Source organism: Molossus molossus, unplaced genomic scaffold, assembly GCF_014108415.1.
Source record: "Molossus molossus isolate mMolMol1 unplaced genomic scaffold, mMolMol1.p scaffold_m16_p_22, whole genome shotgun sequence".
In the NCBI taxonomy this organism is placed as follows: domain Eukaryota; kingdom Metazoa; phylum Chordata; class Mammalia; order Chiroptera; family Molossidae; genus Molossus; species Molossus molossus.
This window is the reverse complement of record NW_023425358.1, coordinates 35,840,192-35,867,932: the sequence shown is the minus strand read 5'-3', so window position 1 is coordinate 35,867,932 and position 27,741 is coordinate 35,840,192. Positions and strand designations below refer to the sequence as shown.

The 27,741-nt window shown below is 54.6% G+C and overlaps 2 protein-coding genes across 8 annotated transcripts in view; both read right to left on the bottom strand.

The window, feature by feature from the left end:
- The window catches only part of DNAH10 (dynein axonemal heavy chain 10), a 117,466-nt gene extending 113,505 nt beyond the window's left edge, over positions 1 to 3,961 (bottom strand). For both annotated transcript variants that reach the window (XM_036276565.1, XM_036276567.1), the window contains exons 1-2: positions 3,742 to 3,961; positions 179 to 265 (exon numbers count right to left, since the gene is read on the bottom strand). In XM_036276565.1, the coding sequence (XP_036132458.1) occupies positions 179 to 265; positions 3,742 to 3,961 (307 nt within the window). The remainder of the gene's footprint in view (positions 1 to 178; positions 266 to 3,741) is intronic.
- Positions 3,962 to 4,417: 456 nt separating this feature from the next.
- ATP6V0A2 (ATPase H+ transporting V0 subunit a2) overlaps positions 4,418 to 27,741 on the bottom strand; it is a 36,751-nt gene continuing 13,427 nt past the window's right edge. For 2 of the 6 annotated variants that reach the window (XM_036276367.1, XM_036276368.1), the window contains 15 exons: positions 27,398 to 27,524; positions 25,962 to 26,044; positions 24,081 to 24,174; positions 22,356 to 22,568; positions 18,602 to 18,752; positions 18,306 to 18,442; positions 17,836 to 18,023; positions 17,662 to 17,752; positions 14,067 to 14,185; positions 12,919 to 13,129; positions 12,137 to 12,256; positions 11,008 to 11,127; positions 9,541 to 9,658; positions 7,836 to 8,007; positions 4,418 to 7,434 (listed from right to left, as the gene is read on the bottom strand). In XM_036276367.1, the coding sequence (XP_036132260.1) occupies positions 7,335 to 7,434; positions 7,836 to 8,007; positions 9,541 to 9,658; positions 11,008 to 11,127; positions 12,137 to 12,256; positions 12,919 to 13,129; positions 14,067 to 14,185; positions 17,662 to 17,752; positions 17,836 to 18,023; positions 18,306 to 18,442; positions 18,602 to 18,752; positions 22,356 to 22,568; positions 24,081 to 24,174; positions 25,962 to 26,044; positions 27,398 to 27,524 (2,044 nt within the window). In that variant the 3' untranslated portion in view covers positions 4,418 to 7,334. The remainder of the gene's footprint in view (positions 7,435 to 7,835; positions 8,008 to 9,540; positions 9,659 to 11,007; positions 11,128 to 12,136; positions 12,257 to 12,918; positions 13,130 to 14,066; positions 14,186 to 17,661; positions 17,753 to 17,835; positions 18,024 to 18,305; positions 18,443 to 18,601; positions 18,753 to 22,355; positions 22,569 to 24,080; positions 24,175 to 25,961; positions 26,045 to 27,397; positions 27,525 to 27,741) is intronic. The other 4 variants (XM_036276365.1, XM_036276363.1, XM_036276364.1 and 1 more) reach the window with 4 other exon arrangements.

The following is a 27,741-nucleotide window of genomic DNA, read 5'->3' as shown; positions in this document are numbered from 1 at the left end:
GGGACGCCTTGGCGGTCCCTTGCCACGGCAGGGCCGGGACGCTAAGTGCGCCCATGGACCCCCAGCATGTCCCCTCTGCGCGGCCGCCACCCGGGGCTCATACGGGTAAAGGCAGAAACGACGGGTCTGGGCGGGGATCCCCTCGGTGCTGCCCGCGGAGCCCCCCCTAAGGCCACACCTGACACCTTGTCCACCGACTCGACCTTCTGAGACTCGGCCTCTTCTTCCTGCTCTTCCTCCTGGGACGAGGCCGGAAACTCGGCGTCTTCGCAGCCACATAAACGGAGAGAGAAGAAGGAAGCGTAAGTAGGTCGCTGGGTGAGACACCTGGCATCGCGGCTCTGGAGCTGGAGGAGGACAGGCGGTGGCGGGAGCGCCGCACGCGCGAGAGTGCCTGGGGCGGAAGTGACCCCGCTGACCCGGAAGTCGGCCCCCGCAGTAGGTGGTCCCTCCTCCTCCCTTGCCTTTGGAGTAGAAGGTTCCGCCCACCGTCCCCCCCGCGTGCGGCGTTTGCAAGGATGCAGCCTGAGAGCCTCGTGTTGTTGAGACCACGTGGATGGTGACCTGGTGACCTGGTGACCTGGTGACCGTGACGGAGCCCAGCAGGGGCAGATGTCCTCCTTGTGCCCAAAACAAGCGTCAGAGGGAAGCCCCCTTGCTTATTGCACCTGCCAGGCACCTAGCCATATGCCCTCCTCTGCCGTCTCTTCCAGCTTCGATGGGCGCGGGCCTATACCCACCCGGTCACACGGAAATATTCCAGATCCCGGAGACGGCCTTGTGCAAATTCTCCGGGAGATGAGGGACACCAGAATGATCACAGTGACAACCAGCCCAGAGAAATGTAAGTGACCAACACACTAAAAATAAAAAGAAGAGTCCAGCAGGTGTGGCTCAGTGGCTGAGCGTCGACCCTGCACCACGAGGTCGCTGGTTCAATTCCCGGTCAGGGCACATGCCCAGGTTGTGGGCCTGATCCCCGGTGGGGGCATGCAGGAGGCGGTCAGTCGATGTTCTCATCTCCCTCTCTCTCGCTCCCTTACTCTCTCTCTCCCTTACTCTCTCTCTCTAAAATCAATAAAGGGAAAAGATTTTTTTACAAAAAAGAGGCTCGGCTCCACTCATGATGGAAGAGTGTGAATTAGAATAAGGAGGTGCATCTGCCTTTCCTCTATGGAAAAAAATACAGAGACTGAAAACATCAGATGCCGGCCAGGCTTCTGGTGAATAGGTGGCCCCTCAGCCTCCCGTGTGGACCGGCAGGGCCTTTCTGCAGAGCAGTTGCATCGGTCCGTCCAGAACTGTGAGCGTGTGCACTAAGCCAGCAGTCCTGCCTTTATGCATCTACCCTTCGGAGATAAAGGGTATGTATGTGTGTATATATAGAATGATCTTATTTACTGGTTTAGGAATTTTCTATGCATCTATATGCACACTTACATACACATTTCGATTATTGTACACATCATTATACTGAGATAGAAAGGAAGACTGATTTGGAAAAGATCTGGCAAGATACACATCAAGTTAACAACAGTGGTTACCTAGAGGAATGGGAATAGGGCTTAGAAGATAAGAGAAGAGGTGCTTTTTTACTTTATATAATTCTGTGAGGTGAATTTTTTAAGAAAACATCTTCCAGCCCTGGCCGGTTTGGCTCAGCGGTTGGAGCGTCGGCCTGCGGACCAAAGAGTCCCGGGTTCGGTTCCTGCTAGGGGCATGTACCAAATATATATATATATTAAAGAAAAGAAAACATCTTTCAGTAATACCTGTGGGGTTTTTTTTTAAAGATGTAAGTGAGTTATTAAATGATAGGTACAGGATGATTCCACTTTGTTATTTCAAGAAACAATATATGTTTACCTATTAGAACAGCATCTTGGGTTCGCCGCTGCCAATGAAGACATCCCTCTCTCCTCACCACCACCCTCATATCATTTTTAACTGGGAGCAGAGAGAAGTCTTGACGGGGGGAGGGGCAGAAGTAGAAAAGAGGGATGCACTGGCCCCTCTCCACGTCTTTTGCTCACACCAGAACCCCCCATAAAGAATCTAATAAAACTGTCCAAGGGTCTTTGTGAGCCTGTAGGTTACAAAAGCAGAGGATGAGTGACAAGGAGAGACAGGGAGCTAGGGAGGAGGTCCTTTCTCCCCTCCTCTGTCCAGAACCCAACATCCAATATCATTGTGGTGCCTCTGGGATCGGCAGTTTTGAGTTTCCAGGGACAGCATCCTCAAGAGGGAATACACTGGCATTCTCAGGACATGGTGACGATGGAGATGAACCAGAAAAGGAGGGAAGGACAGGGGAGGGTCAGAGGCAGCCCAGAAACAGATCACCGCCCAAGGGAGGTTTCCAGGCACCCCTTGGAGGGTCCAGGAATTTACCAGGGGGCCTCTCTGGAGTGAGACTGTAATCTGCTTCCACATAGGAGGGGGACATCCAGCCAGAAAACCCTCGGCTAAATGTGTGAGCATACACAGCACAACAAAACAGCCACCAGACAGTTAACAGGAGCCCTCAGAAGTCACAGGTAGTCCAAGTCCAGTCCATTTCTTAGGGCCTTGGTGTGTGTGTGTGTGTGTGTGTGTGTGTGTATGTGCATATATATATGTGTATAGATATAGATATAGATGTATATTTAAGTGTACAAAACCAGGATTGCTGAAATTTGGTCCATGTTAAATAGTCAATCCTGTTAGAGTATCTTTGTATCCATATTTTCACTTGATGATAATGAGAAAGTCTCAATTCAAGGTCCTGCTATAACGTAACATCCAGGTCCATAGGTGTGCCTGGGGAGAAAGTAATAAAAGACTGGGAGAATAGATTCCACAGTGTTGGGTGGTCACCTCTCTGGGTACCACTAGCAAATTGTTGTGGTTGTGGATTTTCCTACAATGAAGATAATACGTGTATTATTTTGTGCAAACAACATATATTTAAAATAAATGCCTGGTACCTTTAAAACAAAACAAAAGGCCTGCCTGGCACCACCACCCCAGCCTGTGAACGGCCCTGTAGGGATCCAGAAGCCTCAAGTCTGTGAAGTCCCCAGACAAGCACAGGAGGCGCTGAGTGACCACAGGTCACCGATCTGCTCACTGACACCCACGCAGATGTGGGCGCTCCGGCTGGGAGAGGACTCGCTTGTTCCTCAGTGTCCTTCCCTGACACGCACCTGTCCGAGCACCCCCTGCATGCTGTCCTGTTTCCTTCTCTAGCCTGATGCTGGTGCCCACCCCCAGGACCTCTCTGTGTCCCTGGGCTTGACACAGGCACCCCGTCACTGTCATTTTTATTTGAAATTTGTGAGCCACAGACATTTAAAATCCACTGTAATTTTTACAACCGCGTTTGGGCGTTGCTCGCAGCGGCCTGTCCGGAGCCTGGGAAGACAGAGGGACTGTGCAGACCCTGCGCCCTCAGGAGAGGGAGGTGGAGTCGCTCCCAGCACCCAGCCAGCTGCTCTCCCCTCTCTGGCCTGTCACTGGGCAGTGGCCCCTGCTCTTGGATCCTGACTGCCCGTGTGACCTGCGGGTGAGTCATTGAAGCCCCCCTGTGCCACAGCTTGCGCCTCTGGAAATGGGGTGACCCTGAGCGTGTGGAACGGTAGCTGGTGCAGAGAGAGCACGCACTAAGAGGCGTTTGCGGGACTACCGGCTGCAGGGCGGCCTTGCACGGGCTGCGAGGGGGGAGGCCGGGCGGGGCAGCTGCCGGGGGCAGGGGCGGCTCACCGGCGTCCAGCTCCAGCTCCACCTCCTCGGGCACCAGCGTGCGGTAGAAGAAGAGCGTGGCGGCGGCCTCCTCCTGGCTGGCCCGGTTGAGGAAGTGCAGGATGAGGTCCTCGCCCTCGCCGTCGCCGCGGGTCAGCAGGTCCTCGAAGAGCTGGTGGTCCGTGAGGCCGAAGGCCGCGTACACGCGGTCGCGCATCCACAGCACCCGCAGGTCGTCCATCGCCGCAGCGTCCTGCCCGGGAGCCCAGAGCCGCGGCCGGCCGGGCGTCCTTGGCAACGGCGCCCCTGGCAACGGGCGCCCCAGCAACGGCCGCCCAGGCGCGGGCCGCAGTCCCGGACACACCTGCCTGGAGGCGCGAACCCCGATGCCCCGAGGGTGGCGCAGGGCTCCTTCCCAGTCCGGGTCCCCCCTTCTCCCGGGGCCTAGCGAGCGCTGATCCCCTGTGCCGGCGGCCAGCCCATTTTGCTGTAAGGAAACCGAGGCGAAAGAGGTGAAAAGGTCACAGTATCTCGGAGGGGGCCAAGCTGGAGGGCAGGAAGGACCAGTGTGAGCCCCCAGGCAACGGAGCAAAGGATGGCGCAGAGACTAGTCAAGCCAGGGCATAATAATGCAAAACACTCACATTTTGAAAATATATGTATTTATTTTTCGTTAGTAAAAATTCCGATTCGGATGGGAAGGTGTGAATTTGTCCTTGTGTGCGTCGGGGGAGCTGGAGCTGGCTCAGGGCTGTTTCCCCTCAGAGCTGAGCCCCGAGATGTCTAGGCTGGTCTAAGAGCCGAGCCTTCTTGTGGGCTTTTCCCATGCAGAGGTAAGAGTGGAAAGTTCTAAGTATTTCTTAACATTCTAAACCAAAGTTCAGCATCAGTGGCCTGGATGCTGGGAAGCTATCACTCAGAACTGCCTTGTTTTCTGGATCTAGAATTAACGTTTCTCAATAACATTGCTGGAGAGACCAGATGGCATGCAAGCAAACCTGGCTTCCAATTTTTAATTAAGAAGTTTATTGTTTTTAAATGCAGACTGAAGAACAGTTGTTGAAGTTATTTGTTTTCATTTTCAAACATGAACAAGGTCCTAAAATGTCCCAAGAGCTACGGATACTATAGATCTTCTATGCCTTACTGAACTGTTGCAGATTGAAAACTGAGACCAGAATGCTGATATGAAACACCCATTCCAGAAGTGAGGACAGGGGGACATTCAGTGAAAGGTGAGTCTTTTCAAAGTCATAACCATGATGAATGCAAAGCCGCAGGGCACCACGACCCCCTCAGAACACCTCTGCACAGGCCATGATCATGCCACCACAAGGATGCTCCTCACCCTTCAGGATGAAACTGATTCTGTTTTACTGGAGACATCCTCGGGCTTGTGTTTGAGGACTCCGTTGACATACAGAATGCAAGTGGAACATGGGGCCATCATGACATGAATCTTTAGGAAAATAAGCACATTTAGCATCACCCTGACAACTGACCACTTTTCCTCTTGATATCTGCTACCAAGAGAATAAAGTCTTGTCTTATAAATTATATACATAACAGTCATACCAATTACCTTAAAAACAAAACAAAGCAACTGTTCTGGTAGCTTGACAATGGAACCAATAGCTTTACAAAGAAATAAAATTTCCATCAGTGCCTAAAAGACACCATCAAACTGTATTTGTAGAGAATTCTGTTAAGACTATTAATTTATTATATAATTACATTCTACATAGGTAACAGTTGACAAGTGACTTCTCAGTTCTATACCCTGATGAGAGGTGTTAATTAGGAGTAAAAAGTGGCCCCATGACAATTAGCAGTGGGGGCAGTAGACAATTCCAACAGAAATTGTTTACTAATTTCTCTGTCTATCCCTTGTTTACTAATCAGTTAACAGTGCCCAGAGATCGTGAGTTTCCCGGGGATGTATCAGCTACTATTCTATTACAAGACCCTTGGAGTAAAGTAATGAAAAATGGACAACCTATGAGGGACAAGTTTGAAAACTGGTTGGCATTATTCGAATTTCATATTCACCCCCAAAAGCATCCAACATCACACCTTTCTGGAGAAATTTAACTCTGAAAGCAGAATCATTTTCAAGAGTTTCATCAGCATAGCTTTATGTCTGCTACTTGAATATGAGGGACAAAACCCAGTGATCCCACACTGGCTGCAGCTAACATCTCATGGAGGAGCAGCACGGACTCTTTGCTACAATTAAAACGGTTTGTTGTTAAGAGTCACAGTTACATTGTGATGTTCAGTTCCGGCCCCTTGGCTAACAGGCTTTGAAATTACCTGAAAAGATACGCTTCAATTCAGTGCTACCAGAATCATAGCTTATAGAGCAAATCCCAAACACTCGACCACGAGCCAGGGAAAAGGAGAATGGCGACAAACAAGCCGTGGTGTGTTACGGAAAACGTGAGCAAGTGACAATACTGCAGGATTCTTTCTGGATGTTGTTATCTACAGTCCATTACAGTAAGTATGAAAAATGAACATAATTTACAAGACGACAGAACAGATCAAAACGCTCAATAGGACTGACACTCATTCAAACCAAATGTTGAGTGAGCAGATGGACTTACACTAGAGACTATAAACTGATGGCTGAGAATTAGTTTTCACCTGATCTAAATCGGGTTTAACGTTTAAATAAACCCTAAATGCCTTAATCAGACCGTTATTTAGAATTAACCTTAAAGTAAAAAATTATCAGTGTACTGTTCTCAAGAGTAGGTTCGATGTCTTCGTGGTAAAATATCTTCATTTATGTTGTGTTATAAAAGTATAAAAAGGACTCATTTTGACCTTTCCTCCACCCAGTAGGAACGCCCTCTGGCTCAGGAGCATCAGCCAGGCTGGTCACTTCCGTTCAGACTGCGTCTGTGGCACCTCTGCTCACGCAAGGCTCGGTAGGCACTTTCTTCCCACACGTACAGTGATCACAGCTGGAGTTACGTAAGGAGAACGGGGTGAGAGGTCTCTAAAAATATACACGTGGGGTGCCATCGGTTGTAGGTTATTTATCCCACTTTCCCCAATTATTAAAAATGAGACAAAACTGTAGAAACCATCTAGAGAGCATACAATAAAAAATGTTCCCATACTTTTAGTCAAGCAGAATAAATGTGTCTTGATTATCCGTCATTAAATTTTTTAAAAAACTATACTTATTTCAGCCATTGGAAAATATCTGACTTCAGGTGACAGAGTAACTCTTTGTTTTTTTTGTTGGTTTGTTTGTTTTTTAATAAGGTGAACAGGAATTAAGAATCTAGGACCATTTTTAATTAGCCATTCAAAATGGGCTTCTCTCCCCCAAGCCTAAATTTTAAAAAATAACTTTGACATAACTTTTGGCATTAACTTATATTTGCTCATCATAAAAGCTGAAAGAAAGCTATGTATCTAAAATTGATAAACTTTACAAAATATTTAACATGAGGAAGAGGTATATCTCACAGAATTATTTGGCTATATTATAAGGCAATCAATGAAGACAGAATTTTTCCTATCGCAAATCTGACATAGTGAATTTCTACAACATGATGCTTCTCCACCAATCTGAATGCTGGCTGGGCACAGCGATGCGATCATGCCACGTCGTCACTGAACTTCCACGAAAGGCGTTTGAATGAGAAAGGGACAAATTTGGTGCCTGCACCAACATAGAATTTGTTCTGAAATTCTACCCTAAAAGAAAGAAATTCCATGCGTTACTGAAAGGCTGCAAACAACATTTCCAACATTTATTTAAAATAACTTTTATAAAAGTTTTAAAAAAAAAGTTTCTGTGCTGAAGTTGCTCTTGGCAGAAACATCTGCGCTTAGAGAAGCTGTGCACGCACGCGCCCCAGGGGCTTTCTCAGCGTGCAACAGCAGCGCCCACACGTCACGCCCACACTGCGCACGCACCAGCACCAAGGACCTGTCCCCACCGTGGTAACTGGATGCACGGACAGGGAGTCTGACATACACTGTAAAACGTTTAGGAAGGGAAGATCCAGCCTCAATTAAGCGCTAGATCTTTGTGGGGGTTTTATGTACACGTATTTGGGGGAGGGGCTAGTCTTTTAAGCAAACCTCAAGCTCACCAATGGAGGCGTATGGCGTGAAGAAATGCAGAAAGCCCTTCCATGATCAGAAGGATGAAAATGGTCAGAACTGCAAAGAGCGCGATGACCGGGAGCAGCAGCAGGACCCCGTAGGTCTTGTCCACCCGGAGGCCCACGCGCATCAGCATGGCCCACAGGACGTCAGACAGCTCTGCGGGAGAAGCATTCGGCAGCGTTTGTTTCCTTGTGAGTCACTTCCGTCAGCCAGCTGCCCTGGGTTTCCTTCTATGGTCAAGCTGCTATCCAGAGTAACGCACCCACCGCTGCTATCGCACACGCAAACGTAAGCCAGCGCCCCGGCCGTCTCGAACACTGGGGAAGACACAGCAGGCCAGGAGAAGCAGAGGCCTGCCTCCCACCGAGAGACTCGGGTCAGACGGGGGCTGGGTTGGCCCTGTCCCAACAGAGATCTGGGCCAGGAGGCAGGAAGCTGGGTACCCAGTCCGGCTGTGCCTAACTGACCGACTGGGCTCCCTGCGTCAGCACCAACCCTCACTGGGCTTCGGTCTCCTCTCCGGAATGAAGATGACAGACCGGGATCCCTTCCAGCCATGAAACGCCAAACTTTTGGCTGTGCTTACAGAACTGTCAGCGCAATGAGAAATACATTTAAAACCTGTCATCTGCAGTTTTCTCAAGCACAGGCAACTTCGCGTGGTAGAGCGGGAGCTAAAGAAGGACCGTGCGAAGGAGCCGTCCCGTTCCCACGATCGACGGGGAAAATCACGATCGGTCTGGGACCTCCAAACATTTTTGCCAAAACATTAAAAACACTTTTATTGTCCATTATAAATTAATGAAAAATGAAAAAAGAAAATCTACTTTGAAAGCACTAGAAACACTGAGTCCTGTTTCCTGGTAGAACAGTGTAGCGGGGGGGCGGGAACCCTGCCTCTCGTGTCCCCGGCGCCTGGGTCCGAGCCAGCCTCTTCAACACTCAGCAAGTTCTCGCACATCTCTCCGTTTGGACCGGCTTCCAGCGTGGCCTCCTGTGCACCCTCAGCGTGCTGACTCCCCGGGTTCCCGGGCACCAGCTCTGGGCCGCGGCCTCTCCCCTCACTGCTCTCGACAGACAGACGGGCGAGCTTCCCCAGGCCCTCGGGCGGCCCGTCCGGAGCAGCAGCCCAGGGCACACTGCCCCAGGGCCCCGCTGTCCGCCTCTGCTGCACTCGCACCTCTGCCGATGCCCCACCCGATCACCCCATCTACGCCACCTGGTTTCTCACAGATGCGCAGGGAGATGACCCACCACAGGCCTCACTGTGCGTGAACCAGGCAGAGGCACAGGGACCAATCGGTCTCCACAGACTGACAGGAGCAGGTGACTGGTCCCTGATCACGAAGCACACGCGTGTTGTTCACGCGGCCATCTGGGGTGTAAGAGCTGTGACAGCTAAGCTCGCAGGTCAGCAGCACTGGGCAGAGGGAGGACCGCCTGCCACTGATGCATTGGCAGCGTGGTTTCAGGACTCGCCCCACAGAGCAGCATGGTCCTGCCTGGAGCGACAGTAACGCCAAGGACAGAGCGCGACAGGGTGTGTCAGAGGCCCCGAGCCGCCCAGTGCGCAAAGCCCAGGAGTCTCCGGCTGTCCCACAGCAGCCTAGGCCAACAACTTCACCCGACCTGGAGATGGCGCTGTGCGTCCCGCACAGACCTGAACGTCCCCACAAGCTCGCTACTTACGTGCGTGAGCCAGACTGAGGGCCCAGAGCCTCAGGTAGGACGCGGTGTTGGAGATGCAGCCCAGACAGTACTCGATGGAGTGAATCGCTTGGGTCATAAGTATTTCTCCGAAGTTAAACTGAGGGAGAGGTCACATGACATGGTTAGAGACGCGCACCACCCGCAGGCATCGAGTTACAATCAGCAAGAGGGCGGCGGCGAGCCAAGGACAGGCTGGGGGCAGCCACCCTGCCGACATCTCATCGGGGATTCCAGTCTCCAGAATGACACGTCCCCTTCTGCTGCTGACACGACCCCGCCGGGCCGATCACACACTCTGTGGAGCTTTTCCCGACAACCACGAGCAGCGAGAATCCTTCCTCCCTGACTGAACGACAGGAACAGAAGCCCCGGGCCAGCGCGACCACATCATGGGGCACCTGGCTCAGGACATGGTGCTCGCAGGGGTGGGAGACCCGGAGAGCGATGGCCCTGAGGCCCGCTCTCTCCCGCCCGGACCTGGGCCAGCGGACCTGGGAGCGGGTGACCGGTCTTGCCTACAACTGCAGGGAATCCTGACTCTGATGAGAATCTTCCGAAAGCAATGCTCCGGCACCTGAGGTCACTTAATGTGACAGCTCACGAGGTAACACCGTCAGGCCTGCCACAGGACGGAACAAGGGAACGGCAAACCCAAGCCCTGACATCACGGTGCCGATTCCAAGACCAAAGCAGCAGCGGGGGAGCTCTGCGGGCCGACTATTGGGCTTGTTTGATTTATTCAACGAACGCTCTGGCCAGCGCTGGTGACACCGGGACTCTCGGGCGCGCAGCGTGGTGACGTGGTCCCGTGTGCGCTAGCTGGCGCCACCACCTGGACACAGGCCGACGCGAACAGGAACGACTCCGCCCCTGCGGGCTTGGGTCCATGTCTGTTTCCTGCTGTCGTGGGCCTCGCGCTCCGGGAACGCACTCCAAGGCCGTGTCCCAAAGTGTAGCCATAAATATTTTTGTTAGCAATGGCCCCGACGGCGTGACAGCTGAGACGGGTATCAACCTGGTGACAGTGTTAAGAAGCACACATCACAGAGCCCCAGGAGGTGTGCCCTGGGGCTGCACTGCGTTCTCTGTGCCTCTGTCGTGTCCCCGTTAGTGCCGGAGGCGGCCTACAAGAAGGCCTGGAACAAGCCGCAGGGAGAAGCACCTGTCTGCTCGACCCCATCTCCCCTGAGCCATCAGGCCGCGCTCAGTTCCGTCGGAGCCTGCGGAGGTGCCCGCCCGGCTTTCGTGTGCAGGTACCTCTCGTGCAGGCCAGGACACCCGCGCCCCGCCATCGCAGGACACCCGCGCCCCGCCATCGCATACCACCCCAAGCCTTTGGTTTTGTTTTTTAAAGTGTATTAGTATCGTTCTTATCACGACGCTCATCTCCATGAAAGCTCGGGTGTGCACCTATTTTCATCACGAGCAACTGAGAATGTTTGTTACCTCTTCACACGTTACTTCTCTGCGTCCGTCCTCCATCTGGTCGTTTCCCTCTTCTATGTCCTGGCTTCCCATCAGAGACACCTCCTCCTCGCTATCTTTCCGCACAAGCGTGTAGCCGCTCTAATGACAGAGACGCAGTCAGGGCCTTTAGAAGCAAAGCCGGTGACAAAACCAGGCAGAGCCCCTTCGTTTCTCTAGCGACTCTCGGGCTCCTCAGGAATAAAACATCCCTTAAAACAAAAGGAGTACCTCATACCCATTAGTATAACTATTATTTTAAAAAACCAGAACAGAACACGTGCCGGTTAGGGTACAGAGACTGAAACCTGGGTGTAGTGGGTGGGGATGTAAAATGGGAACCAGCCCTGGCCGGTTTGGCTCAGCAGTTACAGCGTTGGCCTGAGGACTAAAGGGCTGAAGGGTCTCAGGTTCGATTCCAGTCAAGGGCACGTACCCTGGTTGAGGTTGTTTGGGAGACAACTAATCAATGTGTCTCTCACACTGATGCTTCTCTCTCTCCCCCTCCCTCCCTCCCTTCCACTCTCTCTCTAAAAACAACAACAGTCAATGGAAAAATACCCTCAGATGAGGCTTAACCAAAAAAATAAATAAATAAAACCACTTTTAAGAAAAAAAGCTGGGCCCTGGCCAGTATGGCTCAGCGGTTAGAGCGTCAGCCTGCGGTCCAGAGAGACTGGGGTTCGGTTCCCACTAAGGGCGTGTACCTTGGTTGCAGTTTGTCTCCAGCCCTGGTTGGGCGTGTGGGTGGCAGCTACTTGTCAATGTTTCTCTCTCCCTCTCTCTCTTCCTCTCTCTCCCTCCCACTCTATCTGAACAAAAAATGGGAAAATGTCCTCAGGTGAGGATAAAAAGAAAAAAAGAACAAAAGCCGGGAAGCAAGACTCAGCACTGAAACACAGAGGCCAGGCCGCAGCCTGTCACCGCGCAAGGCCTGGCTGGGCGCAGACGCAGCTCCGGGCCTGGGCACTCCGCCCCACACGGGGAAGCTTCCGCTTACAAACAGGAGACTGGGACCCTCTGGAAGGCGTTTTCTTGACCACACACACGTTTTATAGCTGCAGAGAGACCTCGTGCGCTGTTCAACACAAGCGTCCAGAGCCACACTTACCCTGCTGACCCCAAAGCAGCTGCGCCCGTTGTGCAGCCATAACAGGAAGAGCGGCTTTCCCAGGAAGAGCACGGGCACCGACAACGCGGTGACGGCCAGCAGCAGCCTCTGGACGTGCTCCTGCGGGCGGGGAGGAAGCTGAGGACGACGCAAACACACGCAAAGGTGCCATCAGGGGGATCGAGTCGAGCACCCCTTTATTATAAACAAGGAGCAAAAGCAGACGCGCGCCAAGCTGCCGCGCCAGGGGGCCTCTCCTGACTCGGACCGAATCCCAGACTGATGATGAGCACTAACGAGAACGGCACCATCGTCCTGCTCGAGTTCCACTTGGAGGAAGCGGCGGGGCGGGGGGGCAGGCAGGCACCCCTCAGAGCCCTGCTCCCGGCCCTAAGCCATGCCGCAGATGGTGGCATCACAGACGACAATCACAGAAGAGCCACTTGAAGAGGGCCACTGGGCGGTGGTCCAGGTGCCGATCCTCTGACCTGCCTCAGTCAGACAGTGACCTAAAGAAACTGGAAACCGTGGGGGCGGGGCGGCCCTCAGGAGCCCTCTGGGGTACATCCTCTTCCCGCCAGTTCTGACAGCTACTGACAGCAGCGAGTCTGGATTTACGGCCTGCCCTGTGTGCCCAGCACGGTGCCCGGAGCAGGCTGGCATCCTTCTGGGACGGCACAGTGAGCAGCAGACCTGCTGGCTGGCAGGCCCGGGGGCACCTGCAGCCGCTCCCCCACCCAGACCGAAGGTGTGCTCAGGAAGGTTGAGAAAGGCCGACATACCTGGCCCGGGTAAAGACCAATGGTTTCCGTAGTCAGGAACAAAAACATGTTGATAAACTCGATCAGAATGCTAGGGGCCACTTGGGAGGTTTCTGCCGAGTAAACCAGCCACTTGTAGATGATCATGAATATAAGGTACCCAAACATGCAGAGCATGAACAGAAGTTCTGGGATGGAAACCAAGTAAATATTGAACTTCTTCCTGAAATGCCTAGAAAAAACAAGTAAGTGATCAACCCACCACCAAGACTGGACCGAGCCCACCTCATTCAGCCCTCATTCACCTGGCAACTCGTGCTAGTGATTCGAGGGACAGCCAGGAGAAGAAAGGTGAGGCTAGCATTGGTCGGAGCGTAGCCCTGTACACCAAAAGGTTTTTGGTTCGATTCCTGTTTAGGGCATGTACCCAAGAATTGGGTTCAATCCCCGTCAGGGAGGGTACAGGAGACAACCAATTGATGTTTGTTTGATGTTTCTCTGGAACACTGATGTCTGTCTGTCTGTCTGTCGCTCTCTCCCTTTTTTGTATCCTCACCAGAGGACACTTTTCTGCATTTGTCTTCAGATAGAACGGGAGAGGGAGACAGAGAGAGAAACATCGACGTGAGAGAGACACATCGAGTGGTCACCACCCACACAACCCCAACCGGGCCAGGTACAAACTGCACCCGAGGTACACGCCCTTAGCAGGAACCAAACCCGGGTCTCTCTGGACCACAGGCCAACACTCCAACCACTGAGCCAAACCGGCCAGGGCTGCCCTTCCCTTTTTAAAAATCAATAAACATATCTTCAGGTGAGGATTTTAAAATAATAATTAACAACAACAACAAAACTTTTCTAATATATAAAAAAAAAGAATGAGAAAAATCAATTCTAGAAATGAATCTGAATGTCTCCCTTGCTTGAATATATCGTGACCTTGATCCTGTCCTCCTCATTGCTCAATCCTGAGCCAAAAAGACTGCCTGCATGTATACGTGCTCAGGAAATATCTGCTGAATGAACTGGTGGACCCGTCAAAACCGACACCACGAAGCAGAACGGCGAACGCAGCAGCCACCGCGTCGGCTGCCTCTTACCTGCAGTCTACCCTCCAGAGGCAAAGCAAGAAACGTCACACTTGGCTTAGAAAAATCTGTACTTACAAGTGGTTAAATATTCCCAGAACGACTCCGAAAGTCATGTGAATGATTCCTAAAATCACAGACATTTTCATCTTGAAAGAGTTGAGGAAAGTGAGGCGATTCGTGGCCAAGTTCCAAATCTAAAGACAAAACAAAAGAAAAACAGAAACCTGAGCAGCCGTCGACCGCCCAGGACAGACAGCTGGCAGTGGAGCAACGGCCTGTCTGCGATCAGAAGACAGCTGAAAATTTAACACAAACGAACATTCAGACTTTCTTCTTGATGCCTTCAGTCTGAGCACCGCTGCTTTCCTAAACCAGGGCCGAGTGCTCCAGAGCACCCCCCTCACAGAGCTCAGAGCCTGCGAGAGCAGTGTGCTGCTCAGGGCCGAGTGCTCCAGAGCACCCCCTCCCAGAGCTCAGAGCCTGCGAGAGCAGTGTGCTGCTCAGGGCCGAGTGCTCCAGAGCACCCCCCTCAGAGCTCAGAGCACGCGAGAGCAGTGTGCTGCTCAGGGCCGAGTGCTCCAGAGCACCCCCCTCAGAGCTCAGAGCCTGCGAGAGCAGTGTGCTGCTCAGGGCCGAGTGCTCCAGAGCACCCCCCTCAGAGCTCAGAGCCTGCGAGAGCAGTGTGCTGCTCAGGGCCGAGTGCTCCAGAGCACCCCCCTCCCAGAGCTCAGAGCACGCGAGAGCAGGGTGCTGCTCAGGGCCGAGTGCTCCAGAGCACCCCCCTCCCAGAGCTCAGAGCACGCGAGAGCAGGGTGCTGCTCAGGGCCGAGTGCTCCAGAGCACCCCCTCACAGAGCTCAGAGCACGTGAGAGCAGTGTGCTGCTCAGGGCCGAGTGCTCCAGAGCACCCCCTCCCAGAGCTCAGAGCACGCGAGAGCAGTGTGCTGCTCAGGGCCGAGTGCTCCAGAGCACCCCCTCACAGAGCTCAGAGCCTGCGAGAGCAGTGTGCTGCTCAGGGCCGAGTGCTCCAGAGCACCCCCTCCCAGAGCTCAGAGCACGCGAGAGCAGTGTGCTGCTCAGGGCCGAGTGCTCCAGAGCACCCCCTCAGAGCTCAGAGCCTGCGAGAGCAGTGTGCTGCTCAGGGCCGAGTGCTCCAGAGCACCCCCCTCAGAGCTCAGAGCACGCGAGAGCAGTGTGCTGCTCAGGGCCGAGTGCTCCAGAGCACCCCCCTCAGAGCTCAGAGCCTGCGAGAGCAGTGTGCTGCTCAGGGCCGAGTGCTCCAGAGCACCCCCCTCAGAGCTCAGAGCACGCGAGAGCAGTGTGCTGCTCAGGGCCGAGTGCTCCAGAGCACCCCCCTCAGAGCTCAGAGCACGCGAGAGCAGGGTGCTGCTCAGGGCCGAGTGCTCCAGAGCACCCCCTCACAGAGCTCAGAGCACGCGAGAGCAGTGTGCTGCTCAGGGCCGAGTGCTCCAGAGCACCCCCTCCCAGAGCTCAGAGCACGCGAGAGCAGTGTGCTGCTCAGGGCCGAGTGCTCCAGAGCACCCCCTCACAGAGCTCAGAGCACGCGAGAGCAGTGTGCTGCTCAGGGCCGAGTGCTCCAGAGCACCCCCCTCACAGAGCTCAGAGCACGCGAGAGCAGTGTGCTGCTCAGGGCCGAGTGCTCCAGAGCACCCCCTCCCAGAGCTCAGAGCACGCGAGAGCAGTGTGCTGCTCAGGGCCGAGTGCTCCAGAGCACCCCCCTCACAGAGCTCAGAGCACGCGAGAGCAGTGTGCTGCTCAGGGCCGAGTGCTCCAGAGCACCCCCTCCCAGAGCTCAGAGCACGCGAGAGCAGGGTGCTGCTCAGGGCCGAGTGCTCCAGAGCACCCCCTCCCAGAGCTCAGAGCACGCGAGAGCAGTGTGCTGCTCAGGGCCGAGTGCTCCAGAGCACCCCCTCACAGAGCTCAGAGCACGCGAGAGCAGTGTGCTGCTCAGGGCCGAGTGCTCCAGAGCACCCCCCTCAGAGCTCAGAGCACGCGAGAGCAGCGTGCTGCTCAGGGCCGGGTGCCTAGGAAGTGCTCCTGAAGCGAGGGGCGCCACGGAGCTCAGGAGGGTCCCGGGTCTGACGCCGGGCAGGGACATACAAATGTGTGTCTCCCCCTCACGTACACATCTGATAACAAAGTTTAACTGCAAAGAAAAAGGATAGGGCCCTGGCCGGTTTGGCTCAGCGGTTAGAGCGTCGGCCTGCGGTCCGGAGAGACCCGGGTCCGGTTCCCGCTAAGGGCACGTACTTCGGTTGCAGTTTGTCCCCGGCCCTGGTTGGTCGTGCGGGTGGCAGCCACTCGATGTGTCCCTTCACGTCGATGTTTCTCTCACTCTCTCTCTCTCCCTCTCTCTCCCTCCCACTCTATCTGTTCAAAAAATGGAAAAATATCCTCGGGTGAGGATAAAAAAAGAAAAAGGATAGGAAAACTCGTTCTTTGTGAGAACGGGAGGTTAGCGCGAGGCCCGAGGTATTTAGAGCTGGGCGGTGGGTAAGAGGGAGGCCAGCCAACTTGACTGACACACACACCTGGGCACAGCCTGTTCACAGTGGTCACACGGGTGCACACGGAGCAAAGCAGAGCGGTGGGGACAGGAAAGAAAGCAATGCAGCTGAACAGAAAACTACCGAAGGTAAAACCCTACAGATGTACAAGATGAAACTCGACCTCTGAAGATGAAGTTAAAATTTTTAAGTTGAGTATAGGACTATCTTTTGGGTAAAACGAGGAGAATGAGAACACATATTTTTGTTTATTTGTATGTTCACGAGGACACGACAGGAGGAGACGTAAGTAACTGAGGCTCGGGGGGGAGGGGGCGGATGGAGTGCACAGGGACGGGGAGAGGGGGAGGACATTGCAGACCTAGACCTTTTACATACAGAAAGTACACGCTCGGATCTTCTTTGGACCATATGGATACAATGCCAATTTTTATAACTAAAGCACATTCAGTACCAGGTGGGTGCTGGAAATATCGGGGCGCCATTTTCTTTCTTTTCTTTTTAATCCTCACCTGAGGACATTTTTCCATCCTTTGTTCAGACAGAGTGGGAAGGAGAGAGAGAGAAACATCGACGTGAAGGGACACATCGAGTGGCTGCCAACCACACAACCAACCAGGGCCGGGGACAAACCGCAACCGAGGTACGTGCCCTTAGCGGGAACCGAACCCGGGTCTCTCTGGACCGCAGGCTGACACTCTAACCACTGAGCCAAACCGGCCAGGGCAGGGGCACCATTTTCTAAAGTATGTGACTATCTAACCACTATACTAATACAAAATGACACTGAGTGTAAACAGTGATTGAAAAATAAAATTTTTAATAAAACAACAAAGAGCCCTGGCCAGTTTGGCTCAGCAGTTAGAGTGTTGGCCGTGGACCAAAGGTTCGCAAGTTTGATTCTGGTCAGGGGCACATACCATGGTTGCAGTTTGGTCCCCGCCCTGGTTGGGGGCCTCCAGGAGGCAGCCAGTCGCTGTCTCTCTCCCCTCTCTGTCTGAAAACCAATAGAAAATACCCTCCGGTGAGGACTAAACCACAGCAGAGCCCATGAACCTTGCTGAACAGTCCGAGAACCACTGTGCCCATGAAAACCGGGCGGCCCCACAGGTGCCCGAGGGAACGGCAGAAAGGGGCACTCACAGGATCGATGCCCAGAGGGTAAGGGCCTTGGAACACTCCCGGGACGCTCGGATCCAACTGCAAGACCCGGCTGTGCTTGACCACGCTGTCGCTGTAAGAGAGCACGAGAGGGAGAGGCCGGCGTCTCAGAAAACACTTCCCCCCTCGACCACCACCAGGCAGCAGGACACGTACTTCCAAAGCGCCATTCTGCTGTGCTCTGCCGGGGCATGGCTGAAGCTGTACATGGCGGACACGTTCCACCCAGAGCCAAAGAGGTTGACGGACTTGGAGAAGCAGTCGTTGTAGACGAGGCCCGTGTACACGGAGAACAGCCCCATCAGCAGGAGGATGTAGCGGCCGTTGAAGAACATGCGCACAATCTGCAAAAGGCACCGTCTGGTGAGCAAGCGGGATCCTGGGAAATGTGTCCCTTGATCAAGGCTGGTCTGGGCACATTCTCGACCGCTGCCCTCGGGGGCCCTCGAAACCGAGGCACCGAGACAGGCCTGTCATACAGAGGCACGCACACCGCCTACACCTCGGTCAGGTGGGTTGGGGTCAGGGCCAAACACTAGCCAGCACTGAAGAAACGTCTCCTTCCGGGTCCGCCAGAAGGCATCAGGACTGACGCCAGCCAGACAGACAGGGGTCCGCGCGTTCACCTCTTGCGACTGACTCAGTCTGGGATGGTCTTCGTTCAACACCAAGAGGAGGGCGAACAGGAACATCACGAAGCCGTGTCCACAGTCCCCGAACATCACGGCGAAGAGGAAGGGGAAGGTGACGATGGTGAAGAGAGCTGCGGGGAAGTGAGGGCGCTGACTCCCGGCCCAGGCGGGGCTGAGTGCACGCGGGCTCCAGACCACGGCAGCCCCAGCCGGCGCTCCAGGCTACCCAGGACCACGAGCCGGGAGCCCCCCCACCCCCCCACAGCGCAGACAGCGTGCGGGCGCCCCACCTGGGTTCACTTCTCGGTAGCTGCCCACTCCGTAGGCATCCACGATGTTCTGGAAGCCCTCGGTGAACTTGTTGGTGCGGATCAGGGTTGGGGGCGTTTCTTTTGTCGGGATAGTGTTCATAAATGAGGGGATTGTAGCGTTGCTCTCTCTCTTTCACATAAAAAAGAAAAAAGAAAAAAAAAATTATTCAAGAGCCTTTCAACAAGCACAGTTCCCTGCTGGGCAAGGCTCTCGGGGTGGCTCCGTGGGGAAGTGCGAACGCCAGGCCCAGGTTCAGGAGAGGCGCAGGCATGGAGGGATGGAGGGATGGAGGGATGGAGGGATGGAGGGATGGAGGGATGGAGGGATGGAGGGATGGGGGAGGGGTGGGGAAGGAGTGGGGGGAGTCCTGCTGGAGCACGGCTGAGCGGGTGGGGCTGCACACAGCGAAGCTGCATGTAAGAAGGCCCAGGCTCAGCCACAGGAAGCTGAAATTTAGTATTTTATCTTTTAAAAGTGCTCAAGAGCCCTGGCCGGTTTTTCTCAGTGGTTAGAGCGTCGGCCCACGGACCAGTGAGTCCTGGGTTCGGTTCCCACTAAGGGTACATACCTCAGTTGCAGTTTGTACCCACCCCAGTTGGGGTCGTGTGGGTGGCAGCCACTCAACGTGTCTCTCACGTCCATGTTTCTCTCCCCGCCCCCCCGCTCCATCTGAAGATAAATGCAGAAATGTCCCTCGAGTGAGAATAAAAAATAAAATAAATAAATAAATAAAAATGCTCAAGAGGACTTCAGAGGCAGCCTACATTATTACCTAATAAACCAAAATTCAACATTAGTATGACAAAATCATATCTATAACGTCTTCCTCCACTGTTTACAATTCTTATGAAATACAATATATTGATTTACAATGGAAAAACCCTTTTCAAATAAAGTAAAACAGGTTATTACAAGAGTAGATTATATTTCTTTTTTTAATGCTCACCCAAGAGTATTTTTTTTCTATTTATCTTCAGATAGAGTAGGAGGGAGAGAGAGAAACATGGACGTGAGAGGGACACATTGACCGGCTGCCACCCGCACGACCCTGACCAGAGCCAAGAACGAACCACAACCGAGGTACATGCCCTTGGCTGGAATTGAACCCTCAACTCACTGGTCTGCAGGACAACGCTCTACCACTGAGCCAAACCGGCCAAGGCCAAATTATATTTCTTTCTTATTTTTTTGTTTTGTTCTTTGTTGATTTTAAAGAGCGAGGAAGGGAGAGGGAGAGAGATAGAAACATCACGATACAGAACATCAATTGGCTGCCTCCTGCATGCCCCCACTGGGGATCGGGCCCAGAACCTGGGCATGTGTCCTGACACGGAATAGAACCGGTGACCTCTTGGTGCAGGGTCGATGCTCAACCACAACAGCCGGACCAAATTATATTCCTTAAAACACACATGGGAAAGGGATTCTGAGAAAACAGGCAGCGACGGCAGAGTTCTGACTCTCCCTGGATCCCCTTTCGAGCAGACAGTGCAACTAGACAGTAAAACTGAAACCTACAAACAACATTCATAACAGAACTGTGTCCCCACAGATCACGAACACAAACGTGTGGGACAAGCCACTGAGCACTACCAGACCTGCTGGCCGCAGCCTCCAGACCCGAGGGAGCGGAGAAAGCAAGGTGCGTCTTCAAGGCCTGTGGGAAAGACCCCTCACGGCCCGGAAGCACTCCCTGGGCCGACCCAAGAAACGCGGGAACTGGAGGGTTCTGTCCAGGCCAAAAGTGGTAAGGGCAAGGGGTCCAGCTGAGGTGAGGTCTGGAGGGGCCACAGCAGAGACCTTAAAGGTCAAAAGCAGCACACACACGCATGCACATGCACACGCACACACATGAGTACTAGTCACGTCCCTGAAAACTGGGATCACCTAATAAACAGCAATCACCTAGACCTCAGACGCCTCACCTCGAGACAACTAACTGCCGTGTGTCACCGCCTGCTCAGCACAGGCATCTGACTGTCACCGCAGACACGCAGCTTACACCTGTGCGACCGCAGAACCAGGTGACGAGGCAGATGAGGAACAGAAAACCCACGTGGAAACCTGACTCCGTAAGCTTCGGCTGGAATGAGCAGCCCCGCCTTTTGCCATAAGAACGTGGAGGACGGACCGCAGCCTGAGGGGAAGCCGCTGGTTCCAAAGTCAGGAGCAGCTGGAGCAGCAGACAGTTCAACCAGACATAACAAAACCATCTGCGGGACCAAAGCAAACCAGCAGGAGCACCAAAGACAAGCAACAGATTGGGGAAATAGTGTTTCTCTCGTGACAAAGGGCCGAGAGAAGTGAGTCAGGAAAAGACCAACCACCCAGTAGAAAATGGACAAAGCACAAACACACAAAAACCTCAAAGGCTCATAAACAAAAGGATGCTCCACTAAGTCACTCATAGTAGGAGAAACGCAACGGCCGGCCACACCTGCCGGAATCACCCAGCAATCCTGCATCTGGGAACTTATCCTACAGGTGGATCTGTGCACGCAGGAGCCGCCAGAGGTCACATTGGCCACCACAAGGGTTTGATAACACTGGAAACCACGAAATGGCAGGGAACTAGATGCATGTACCACGACAGACCCACAGCAAGACACTAAATAGTTATTTTTTAAAACAGGGAAGTTTTATTTGGTGGAAAGAACATGAATAGCATGCAACCTTTGTGAAGAAAAGGAAAGCCCTGGCCAGTTTGGCTCAGCAGTTAGAGGGTCAGCCCATGGACCAAAGAGTTGCGGGTTCGATTCCGGTCAAGGGCACGTACCTCGTTTGCGGTTCGTCCCCTGCCCTGGTCAGGGTCGTGTGGGAGGCAACTGGTAGATGTCTCTCTCACGTCAATGTTTCTCTCTCTCTCCCTCCCACTCTAACCAAAGATAAATAGAAAAATATCCTCCGGTGCGGATTAAAATAAAAAGGAGCCCTGGCCAGTTTGGCTCAGCGGTTACAGCGTCGGCCTGCGGACCAGAGAGACCCAGGTTTGGTTCCCGCTAAGGGCACGTACCTCAGTTGCGGTTTGTCCCCGGCCCTGGTTGGGGTCGTGTGGGTGGCAGCCACTCGATGTGTCCCTTTCACATCAATGTTTCTCTCTCTCCCTCTTGCTCTGTCTGAAGTAAATGCAAAAAAAAAAAAAAAAGTCCTTGGGTGAGGATTAAAAAAAATCCTGTTTGCCAACCAAGTTCTGTCCCATGTCTGCCATAAACAATGGATTAACGAATGGGTCTGATTTTTAAAAAAAAGGAGGCCCTGGCCGGGCAGCTAGTTGGTTGGAGAACTGTCCCAACACACCAGGGTTGTGGGTTCAATCCCCAGTCAGGGCACATACAAGAGTCAACCAATGAATGCATAAATGAGCGGAACAACAAATCGATGTTTCTCTCTCCCCACCTTCCTTCCTCTCAATAACATAAGTACGGATTTTAAAAGTCGTTTAAAAAAATAAAGTTTAAAAGTAAAAATAAGAGAGTATCTATTCACATCTGCTTATCTCACAGACACACTGGAACCGAGGCGACGGCCACATCCGCGCAGGGGCCTGGACGCCGCACTCAGAGGGCCCAGTGAACGCGCAGGGGCACACAGGCCCGGACCCGCGGGCTCCGAGACGCCAGCTCAGGGAAGAGTCCCGAGGTGCCCCCGCCGCTCTAGGACATGCCGTGCCTTCCCGAGCTCCTGGCTCTGACCCGGAGCCCCTGCAGCCGTCCCCTGGCCCGGCCGCCTTACCGAGCCGTCCTCCAGTGCACGGCGCAGGCCCTGCAGGTCGGCCTCGGGACACCAGACCTCGGCGATGAGGCACTTGTTGGTCACGTCGAAGCTGCACATGTTCAGCATGTGGTAAATGGCTTTCATTTTCTTCACCTGGATGACGCGGGTGTAGACCGACTCGGCAGCCTTACACAGCACCTGCCTCAAATAGTCCTCAGTCTTGTGAAGCACCTGGGAAGGACACCGGCTGTCACAGAGCGGGCGGTGCCCAGTTGCCGTCCACCGGACGCCGGACATTTCCGAGGGGATTTCTCCCACTGGAGACAGTTAAGGGAGCAGCTCATACCTCCCCAGGACCCCAGAGCCACCCAGAGAGGCAGGTGCAAAACCTAAGCTCAGCCAGCTCCTCCTTGGAGCTGCTTCCCCAGAACATGCCCTCAGGGCCGCAGGAAACGGTTCGAGGGCAGAGTCACTGTGGCAGCCCAGTGGCCTGGCTGGGTCCAGGGAGCTCCCGGGTTCTTCCCATTCCCAACCTCGGCCCAGCTCCCCGCCAACGCTGTGGGCCACCATCGCCCATGCGACTGCCAAGCAGCCCTCTCGCCGAAGGGTCCCAGTTGGCTCCTTCCACCAGCCCTCCTTGCCATAAGCAGAAATGTGACAAGTGCACACCTGAACCAGGCTTGTCTTCCCTGACGAACTGCACCCCCCACCTGAACCGGGCTTGTCTTCCCTGACGAACTGCACCCCACACCTGAACCGGGCTTGTCTTCCCTGACGAACTGCACCCCACACCTGAACGGGGCTTGTCTTCCCTGACGAACTGCACCCCACACCTGAACCGGGCTTGTCTTCCCTGGCGAACTGCACCCCACACCTGAACCAGGCTTGTCTTCCCTGACGAACTGCACCCCACACCTGAACCGGGCTTGTCTTCCCTGACGAACTGCACCCCCCACCTGAACCGGGCTTGTCTTCCCTGACGAACTGCACCCAAAGACGAACTGCACCCCACACCTGAACCGGGCTTGTCTTCCCTGACGAACTGCACCCCACACCTTGAACGGGGCTTGTCTTCCCTGACGAACTGCACCCCACACCTGAACCGGGCTTGTCTTCCCTGGCGAACTGCACCCCACACCTGAACCGGGCTTGTCTTCCCTGACGAACTGCACCCCACACCTGAACCGGGCTTGTCTTCCCTGGCGAACTGCACCCCACACCTGAACCGGGCTTGTCTTCCCTGACGAACTGCACCCCACACCTGAACCGGGCTCGTCTTCCCTGACGAACTGCACCCCACACCTGAACCGGGCTTGTCTTCCCTGACGAACTGCACCCCACACCTGAACCGGGCTCGTCTTCCCTGACGAACTGCACCCCACACCTGAACCGGGCTTGTCTTCCCTGACGAACTGCACCCCAGCACAGCGAAGCGGGCTTGTCTTCCCTGACGAACTGCACCCCAGCACAGCGAAGCGGGCTTGTCTTCCCTGATGAACTGCACCCCACACCTGAACCGGGCTTGTCTCCCCTGACGAACTGCACCCCAGCACAGCGAAGCGGGCCTCTCTAACCTTAAGTCTAGCGGCAGCTAGGTCTCTAAGGGCTGCTAACATAAAGCTGCACGAAGAGGAGAAGCGGCCCTCAGCCTCCCTGGACGCCAGCACAGGCGCACTGAGCGGAGAGGAGACGCACGGCGCGGGGTCCGCAGCCCGCGCAAGGCGGCCGCGTGCGGTCACTCACAGTGTGCAGGTCCTGGATCCGGGTGTGCAGCCCCTCCTGGATCTCCCGGCGCTCCTCGGCCGTGTTTGGGTAGGGGTAGATGTGGCAGTGGTAGCTGCAGGCAGAGTTGTCACACATCGGTCAGGCCCAGAAGAGGGTTGGAGGACCTCGGAAACCAAACTCAGCCCACCACCGGGCAGAGCTCCTTGCAAGTGGAACAGGAGCAGCCCGCGAACAAGGTGCAGCCAGGTGGGCACGCGCCTACACGTGTTTAGCAGGGGAGCCACCTCTCTGGGATCCCAATTCCCCCCGAAGCTCACGGCCAAGTCCAGCCTTCTGAAACTCACCCCTCCTTGGGGCGGGAACCACTGCACATGCTGCAAACACTCACACACGATTGCAGAGAGGACGGAAAGGGAGGAAGCTCTGGATTGCCAGCGCGGCCTCGGACAGGTCCCGAGTGACCCTCACTTCCCGGGGCCACGCCTGCCCAGGGGCCGCAGACCGGCCAGGACCGGGGATGTAGGGCTGCACCGCCCCCTTCACAAATGCTCTCCTCTAAGCCTGACTGCTAACATGAAATACGCACTCCAGCCTGACCCTTGCAATGACACCTGTGAAGCCACCGGGTCGCTGTGCTGGTTCTCGTTTCTGATCTAAACAGCTCTCTGGCCAGAGAACAGGTCTGTCCGTGTGACCCCTCAGATGGCTTCACACAGCACAGTGCTGAGCGTCAAACTCAGGGAACATGCCGCACAAACCCAAGCCCACCCTCCCCCAGGAAACAAGGCCACCTACGAGGTGCCCGCGGGGAGGAAGACAAGGGCCTCCTCCTGCAGCGGGTGTAGCCTTGCTCATTTTCCTGTCTGTTGACGAGGATAAGCCACAGCCCCTCACTGTGACACACTCAACATTTACTGCAGCCCTAACAAGCCCATGAGGACGAGCCCACACCCCGTTCAGACAGGAAGCGTGCCTGGTGAGGTGCCCCAGGTGGCCCCGACAATGAGCTGGCAAAGCCAGGCTCTGGAGCCCAGCAGGCCCACTCAGAGCCCGCGTGCCTCCCCACAGGCCATGCCCACCCTCTGGTGCAAAGGAGAAAACTGCCCAGAGTCCACAAAAGATAAACCATAAGGCAGGTTAGTCTACATGCAGCTAAAAGCACAGGGAGGCAGAAAACACTACAATTTGATTCCTTTTCCAACTGATCTTAAGCCTTGATTTAAAAAAAAAATTCTAGCCCAGCTGGCGTGGCTCAGTGGGTTGAGCGCCGTCCCATGGACCGAGAGGTCCCGGTTCGACTCCCAGTCAAGGCACAGGCCCGGGTTGCGGGCTCGATCCCCAGTAGGGGGCGTGCAGGAGGCAGCCCATCGATGTTTCTCTCACATTGATGTTTCTATCTCGCTCTCCCTTCCTCTAATAAATCAATAAAAACATTTTTTTTAGCCCTGGCCAGTTTGGCTCAGCGGTTAGAGCGTCGGCCTGCGGTACCGAGAGACCCGGGTTCGGTTCCCGCTAAGGGCGCGTGCCTCGGTTGCAGTTTGTCCCCGGCCCTGGTTGGTCGTGCGGGTGGCAGCCACTCGATGTGTCCCTTCACATCGATGTTTCTCTCTCTCTCTCTTCCTCTCTCTCCCTCCCGCTCTGTCTGAACAAAAAATGGAAAGTGTCCTCGGGTGAGGATGAAAAAAAAAAAAAAAAAAAAATTTTTTTTAAAAAAAGCAAATCTGGGAGTGTTAACGTGGCCTGTACTTTTACGTTATCTAAGTACTGCCTGGCAGGAGAGACGCGATGAACGTCACACAGCGAAGGCGCCGTGAGATGGAGCCCTGTGCCCCTGCGGCCCTGCGCCCTGCGCCCCTGCGGCTCCTGAACATGAGGACATACATGAAGGTCTCTTCTTACCAATCACATATCTTCTTAACCTTGTGGCCAATCTGCTCTCCCCAGAAGGATATTAGAAACACATACCACTTGATGACTTCTCCCTACAGAGTAAACAAGGACACCCGTCACTTCTGTGTCCGGAACTGTGAGCCTCTTCCGGGGGCTCCAACTGTCAGCGCTTCATTCATTCACCCACAGGTACGCCCGCCCCCCTCGCCGCGTACTCCACAGCCGCGGCTTCACCGCCAAACTCGTGCCTCAGCCCGAGCCAAGGCCCGCGCAGCTCCGTGCTCCTCTGCGGACGTGCAGAGTGACCCAAACCTCGAGCCACCCGACAGGCAGCTCCCCGGCTAAGGTGGTAGGTGACACGTGGCCTTCGTGTTCCATCTCACTGTGCCAGCACCCGCACCACGGCCACTCGGTGCAGGGCTTCCGCACGCCTGCTGAGGGGACGCCCCGTGCGCTGCCGGGCGCTCGTGTGGCTGAACGCAGGAAGGGCTGTGACAGGCCCCCCGCAGAACGTGGGCCAGGTCAGCTTCGCTCGGGCGCGAGTCCAACATGAACGAGCAATAATAATATGGGCCCGGACGGTGCGGCTCAGTGGACGGAGAGGTCCTGGTTTGATTCCCAGTCAGGGGACGTGACCAGGTCTCAGGCTTGATCCCCAGTAGGGGGCGTGCAGGAGGTAATCAACCGATGCTTCTCTCTCACGTTGATGTTTCTATCTCTCTCTCCCTTTCCCTCAAAAAAAATAAAAAATCAATAAAAACATTTAAAAAGTAATAATAATCATACATATTGAAGAAGGGTCTTTCAGCAGAAATAAGACACAAGACACATACTGGTCATCAGACAAAACGTGAGCGGAGGCGGCAGGACCTCACCATCCCCTACGGGCGGCTCGGTGCCTGCAGAACTCACAGGACAGAGCCACCTCGGCACCGAGCGCGGCACAAGTCTCCCAACCTGGGGGGAGGGGCTTATATTCAAGCTGGCCTCAGGAAACACAAAGAAGACGCACACTACACCAAAGGAAAATGAGAAGACAAGCTAAAGGTCAAGCTGGCCGAGGAGACGGGAGGGAGGGGCTGGGCTGGGCTGTTGACTGGGCTGAAGAGAAACGGGCTCCCTGAGGGCACAGCTGACCTGAGCAAAGAGGGGAGGGTGGTGCCACGTGGACACGGGGACCAGAGCCTCGAAGTGAAGGAGAAGCAGACGGGCAAGGTCAGAGGTGTGACCAGGCGACACGATGTGACGCTGCCCGTCGTGAGGACAGTGCCAAGCCCGGGCTGATGTCCTGGTCGCGCTGCGGGAGTGCAGGGGAGGTCCTGACTCCAGTCACTGCGCCTGAGACCTTCAGGATGGGGGCCGGGGACGCTCCCTTGACGGCCCTGCACTGAGCCCCCAGCTCCGCTGGGTCTGTCACTGTCAAGGGGGATCTGCTGCTCACTCACCGTCTCAGGGTCTTCAAGGGCTTCATCCAGCTCCGCGTAGGTCACGATGGTGTACCCTTTGCAGACCCTCCACAACATTTTTTCAAATGCTTCCACTTTCCCCTGGTTAATGAGGCCAGATATGAACCTACAAGACGACAGACAAGCTGCAGTGCACGGAGGCCACGCCTCGCAGCAGAGCAGAGGATGACGGGAGCCTGCGTCCTGCCAGAGCAGTGCAGAGACGCGGCCCCTCCCCCTCCCTGAGGCCTGGATGCTGGAGGCTGCTTCCGAAACATCCTTTCATGTATAGCTGAGCCTCGAACTAGAGAAACTCTTGGGATCACAGACAGGACCTCAGAGCC